This window comes from Arachis ipaensis, chromosome B01 (assembly GCF_000816755.2).
Source record: "Arachis ipaensis cultivar K30076 chromosome B01, Araip1.1, whole genome shotgun sequence".
NCBI lineage: Eukaryota > Viridiplantae > Streptophyta > Magnoliopsida > Fabales > Fabaceae > Arachis > Arachis ipaensis.
The window spans coordinates 123341516-123347719 of record NC_029785.2 but is presented as its reverse complement, the minus strand read 5'-3'; the positions used below and the strand labels follow the sequence as shown (position 1 = coordinate 123347719).

The following is a 6204-nucleotide window of genomic DNA, read 5'->3' as shown; positions in this document are numbered from 1 at the left end:
ATATAGATGAACAACTAATCAAATAACAAATGATATCATTATTAGTAATAAAATTTAATGTCTAGAGTAATTTTAGTGGATTGAACCCTAAATTTAATAGCTCTTTTGAATGAATGTGAAACTAACAAACTTCATCTCAAATTACTTGTTAATTGAAAAAATAAAATAAAATTGTTAACTTCTTCTAACTATTTGATATCCCATAATATGCTAAATTAGTAAAGAGCACCTCATATTAAAATTAATATGATGAATAGACAAAATAAAAAATATTAGCAATAATATATTGACAAAAAATATAATTATTTATGTGACTAAATTTATTTATTATAATTTATCAAGTTAATCAAAATATAATTTTAGTTATTATCGCTAATGTTATTATAGGTATTGTTTCATCCTGGTACTGGGGTGGTCGAGTTTCAGCAATTTCGAGCAGGCGACTGTTTGAGAGGAAGAGCTATACGTCGGCCAGGATCGAACATATGTTAAATTCTTAATAGTAATCATAATTGTCATTTATTGAAAATAAAGATTAAAAGTTATAATTAATGTGTTTGTAATTTTATAAAAGAAATTCTTAGTGTGTATTAATTGCTTAATGACCCTACTAATACATATATGTTTAGCCAAATTAACGTAAAATCAAAATGTTGTGAAATAAATAAATAAGGAAGAGAAAATAAATATAAAATAAAGAGATATAAATAAATAAATTTAGGGGAAAAAGATAAATATGTCCTGACTTTTTAAACTTTTGACAAATACATCCCTCACAAAATTTAAATACAAAAAAGTTCCTGACTTTAATAAACGGAGGACAATTTAGTCCTTCCGTCTATTTGCCTCTCATTCACCAAACGGAACTGGCTGACGTGGCTGAAACGGTGTCCAAGTGTCCGTTACGGTGCCACGCTGGAAGGGGAATAAAGTTCGAAGGACAAATAAGTCCTTGACGTCATTTTACAAATAAAGTTCGAAGGACAAATAGATCCTTGAGAATTTTTTTTTTCAAAATTAATAAACTTCTTTCCTAAATTCTCTCATCTACCTTTCTCCATTTTTATATTTCTCTCTACTATTTTTACTCTATATATAATTATATTTTATATTAGTAATTTGACAAATTAAAATATGTCATTCGATATTTTTTTACAATTAAAATATTTTAAATGTAAAAGTATACACATTAAATTATTTTAAATTTTAGATAACAAATGTTAAAATTAATTATAAATAATTTAACAAAAAAATTATTCTCGTAATATTATTATGGATAAAAATACTAGTTCTAATATAATACACAAATGCACTAATGCTAACTTAATACATGAATGATGCACAAATGAACTAATGCTAACTTGATGCATAAATGAACTCATGCTAACTAATGCCACTGGTATGATGAAAACTGAACTAATGCAATTTAACATATTCTAATATAATACACAAATGCACTAAAACTGAACTAATGCAATTTAAGAAAAAAAAGTAGAACAGAACAAGCCTAATTTCTGCAATTTTAATACAAATAATTTAAATTATAGAATACAACAAGTTAACTAGATTTCAAAATACAAGCAGTTTATTCAATCTATAACATAAATATTTTTTTTACATTATAATATAGATCTAATTTGAATATTATTTCAATCTATAATTTAAATTGCAGAGTTCCATTACCATTAATGGGTGGCTCCGCGATTTCTTATGAGCGCAAGCCTCCCAAGTAATTCAGTTTTATAGATTTTTTTTCAGTTAACATAGTGAATGGAATTACAACTATTTCAACTATTTAATCAATTACTTCTTGGAAATGCTAAAAGTATTATTCAATTTTTTTATATGATACCGGGATTGATATTAAGAATATCAGCCCAGGTGTTAATTACACAACCTTGACTATCAACTACAGATTGATTGAAATTGAAACCATTTAAATTGAAAGCTATAGTGCTAATCCATTTTTGGATAGGCGCCAATATAAAATAAATACTCAATTCGACCTATACGAAATAATTTTTTTATAAAAAAAACCAACTTTTAGCCTACATAAACTAAATTCTCATAATAAAAGCATAATAGAAGTATAATGAAAAAAAAATTCTCAAGGACCTATTTGTCCTTCGAACTTTATTTGCAAAATTACGTCAAGGACTTATTTGTCCTTCAAACTTTATTCTCCTTCCAACGTGGCACCGTAACGGACACCTGGACACCGTTTCAGCCATGTCAGCCAGTTCCGTTTGGTGTATGAGAGGTAAATAGACGGAAGGACTAAATTGTCCTCCGTTTGTTAAAGTTAGGGACTTTTTTGTATTTAAATTTTGTCAGGGATGTATTTGTCAAAAGTTTAAAAAGTCAGGGACTTATTTGTCTTTTTCCCTAAATTTAGTATTAATGTTCACCACAATTAATATCTCAATATAATAAAAATGATTCATATATATATATTACTAATATATGTAGTAATATATATATATATAAGAGAAAGAAGAGTGTTTATATATTATCATAGCATGTAAAGAAAGAGAAGAGTACTTTGTTATTGTTGTGTATATTTCCCGCCTCCTAGTTATATACGTACAATAGGTTTACATTTTCAAATCTCTTTAATGCACTTCATCCTTGAGAATATGAGTCACTCATAGTAAATGAGCATCCACATCCCCATTCTTATCACAATACAAGATGAATTTTTAATAGAATTTTAAAACTCCAAACAATAAGAGAGTATTGTAAAAGCCACCGTTCTTCCTAAGACTACCTTGTTCTCTGAAAAAAGAATTTTATAAGGCAATGATTCTTCTCTTTCTAGCAGCAGAAACTCAAGTTGACCCGGGATACGTGTTACCTCCGTGGCTTCTCACATTTTGTGTGTTGTATCTCAAGTTACCTTATTATAGAGGGAGAATCATATCTAACATATATCCCCAATTTTCTTTGGGGTCTTATTTTGGTGCAAGAAGGTGGTGCAATGGAAATATATATCGTACAGCAGAATATTCTTATACGGGAAATATTTGCCTGCTGGACAAAAACTAATTGCATAGAAGAAAACTGATGGTAACTTGTTGGCCTCAAACGAATAAGTGCTGCGGCATGTAAAATAGAATGCCCCCAAGCTGAAGTTGGGAGATTTATTCTCATAGGTAAAGGTCTAGCAATTAATTGGAGGTATTTAATAAGTGATTCTGCTAACCCATTTTGTGTGTGAACATGAGTTACTGGATGTTCAATGCTTATTTTGTTAGCCATACATCAAAGGCTTGGGAAGCAGGGACGGATCCATAAATGTTATCGTGAGGGGCCAATAACATATATAATATTAAAAAAATATGTAAATAAATTATAATGTAAGATGCATTACAAAAATATACCGATAGAGAATATATTTAAAGTACAAAAAAATATGTGTACTTTTTACTAACGAAGTGGTACACGTCGATTCTTCATATCATAAAATTCGTCGATAATAGAATCGGTATCAAATCTTTCAGCAATCTTCTTCTCAATATAAATCAAAAGATAATTAGCAAGAAATTCATCTTCTATTTTGTTTCTGAGTCTATTCTTCACAATATTCATAACTGAAAAAGATCTCTCAGTTATAGCAGTTGAAACAGGGAGAGTTAATACCAAGCGAATCAAACGATCAATCAAAGGATATGTTAAAGACTTTCCTGTCTTCGTTAATCCTTGACATAACTCCGAAATTGTGCACAAGTTAGTTAACTCAACATGATTAGGAACATCAAGTTCATAATGTTGAGCTTGCATTCTAATGTGAAATTTCTCTTGGTCACTGAAGTCGCCTGGATAAAATCGTTCTACTAATTCACATACTTTGTTGACACTGAAGAGCTTATAATTTTCTTTGGGATCTAAAGTTGAACTTAAAGTAAGCAATTCCACCATATTATCATTGAATCTTCCATTAATCTCTTGCAACTGTGTATCAATTCGAGCCAGAAATAAATTAACACGGTAATGATGCTCCACTGAAATTTGGTCAACAATTTTGCGAGTTCGGCCTCTTCTAGGAATATGCATTGCATTCATATCAGGAACTTCAACTTCATGTTTCTCACAAAATAATATAACTTCTTTTATGAAAGCTTCCCAACTTGATTTTCTCATTCGTTGGATTAAAGTCTTGGTAGTAGAAACCAGAGTTAAAGTATTCAATATGTCTTGATTTTTTCGTTGCAAAACTTGACAAAGATTATGACTAACTTCTAAAATTTTTCTCATCAAATGCAAAACAAAGACAAATTCAAAGGATGTGATAGCATCATAAGCAGCACTAGTATCACCACGAGTGGAGAAATTACCTTCTTCACTGCTTTTTTCAAGAACTTCACAAGTAGCATCAAACATGCATAGCAAGCTACGTACAGAATTCAAATGAGACCCCCATCTAGTATCTCCAGCTCTTTGCAAAGTACCAATTTGATTAAGTCCACTACCTGTCACAATTTGATCATTGGAAATTAAGAATGCAACATTATTTGCTTGAGCAACCCTTAACTGATCATGACGTTTAGGAGAAACAGTCACAACATTCGCAATTAGGGTAAGTTTTGAAAAGAATTGATGAACATAACAAACTTCTTTGACTGCAGAAATAAGTGCTAATTGTAATCGATGAGCAAGACAATGAATGTAATAAGCAAAAGGGCAATCTTTCAAAAATAGAGCTTGCAATCCATTCCATTCACCACGCATATTACTAGCTCCATCATACCCTTGTCCCCTAAGATTTTGAACATCAAGATTATGACAAGAAAGAACTGATGAAATTTCTGTTTTCAATGTCAAAGAACACGTATCAGAAACATGTATAAGATCAAAAAATCTTTCTTGAACACAACCGTGCTTGTCTACAAATATCAAAACCACAGACATTTGTTCTCGCTTTGACTCATCTCTTGCTTCATCAATAATTATACAAAATTTAGAATCACCAATTTCTTCTCGAATTGTTGCACGCATTTTTCTAGCAAAGATATGCAATATATCTTTTTGAACACTGGGAGATATATATTGAGCATTTCCAGGAGCATTTTCAAGGACAACATTATTAACATTCTGATTACATGAAGCTAAAAGCTTAATTAACTCAATAAAATTTTTCCTATTTAAAGATTCAGGACTTTCATCGTCGCCTCTAAATGCACATGCTTGAAATGCAAGCCATCGAATAGCATCAATAGATGTCTTCAACCTTAAGCGGTTATTTGCAATAGTTTCATCACTATGCCTATCAAGAACTTTGTCTATATGCTTAGAAATGAGCCATTAAATTATCACAAGATTTCACACATAAATTATGAAAAAAATTAGAAATAGAACCCTCGTGACATACAAATGCACAATTCACTCCATTGTTTACTTTCTTCCAATTACTAAATCCTAACTCTGAAAATACATTTTTTCCATGATTGCAAGCACCATAATGTTTACTAAACAAGTAGCAAGGCAAACAATAAGCAGCATCTTTTTCTGGTGAATATTCTAACTAACTTGAAAATTTCTTAAATTAAGAAGATTGAAAATATCGACGATGATTGTTATTACCAGAAGCTGGATAACTAATATTTGTTGGTTGGTATGGCCCAGCTATTATGTATGCTCTACGAATCTTATTACGTTCATTGACATTATACTACCAAATTGGACGTCACTTTTCTGGATCCCTTTCTAGTAAAGAGATATCAACATCTCTTTTTAATCTTAGAACTTTGGCTTCATGTTAATGTGTATTTTGAGTAAGACTAGAGAGTTCACTTACTTGAATCTTGTAAAATAAGATTAGAGGGTTGACTTGTTTGAACTCCAACATTATCAGCAGTTTTTCTCTTAAAAATTACATCAATTTTACTTTGCTTTCTCATCATAAAATGTTCTAGTTTTTTTTTATCTGAAAAAAAAATTCAAATAATTATATACTTACATGAATAAATAAAGTCTAAATATTTTTTATTAATTAAATATCAATAATAAATTAATAATATTTTTTTACTAAGTCACTATCAATTTTACTAAAAATAAAAAATAAAAAAACTACTAGACAAATGTGAGACAGTGGTCAGTAACTCAGTGGAGTAGAGGGAATCGCGCGTGGCTATGGGCTATGACTTCAATTTCAAAAGGAATCCTAAACGTCAAAAGCCAAAAGAAATAAAGGAAGAAAGGTAATCT

At 30.0% G+C, this 6204-nt stretch overlaps 1 protein-coding gene across 1 annotated transcript; it reads right to left on the bottom strand.

Annotated features, from left to right (window-relative positions):
* LOC107612540 (zinc finger MYM-type protein 1-like) lies at positions 3427–5664 on the bottom strand. The gene is made up of 3 exons (XM_016314232.1): positions 5653–5664; positions 3640–5286; positions 3427–3507 (listed from the first exon to the last, which is right to left on the bottom strand). The coding sequence occupies exons 1-3, from the start codon at positions 5662–5664 to the stop codon at positions 3427–3429; spliced, it is 1740 nt and encodes a 579-aa protein (XP_016169718.1).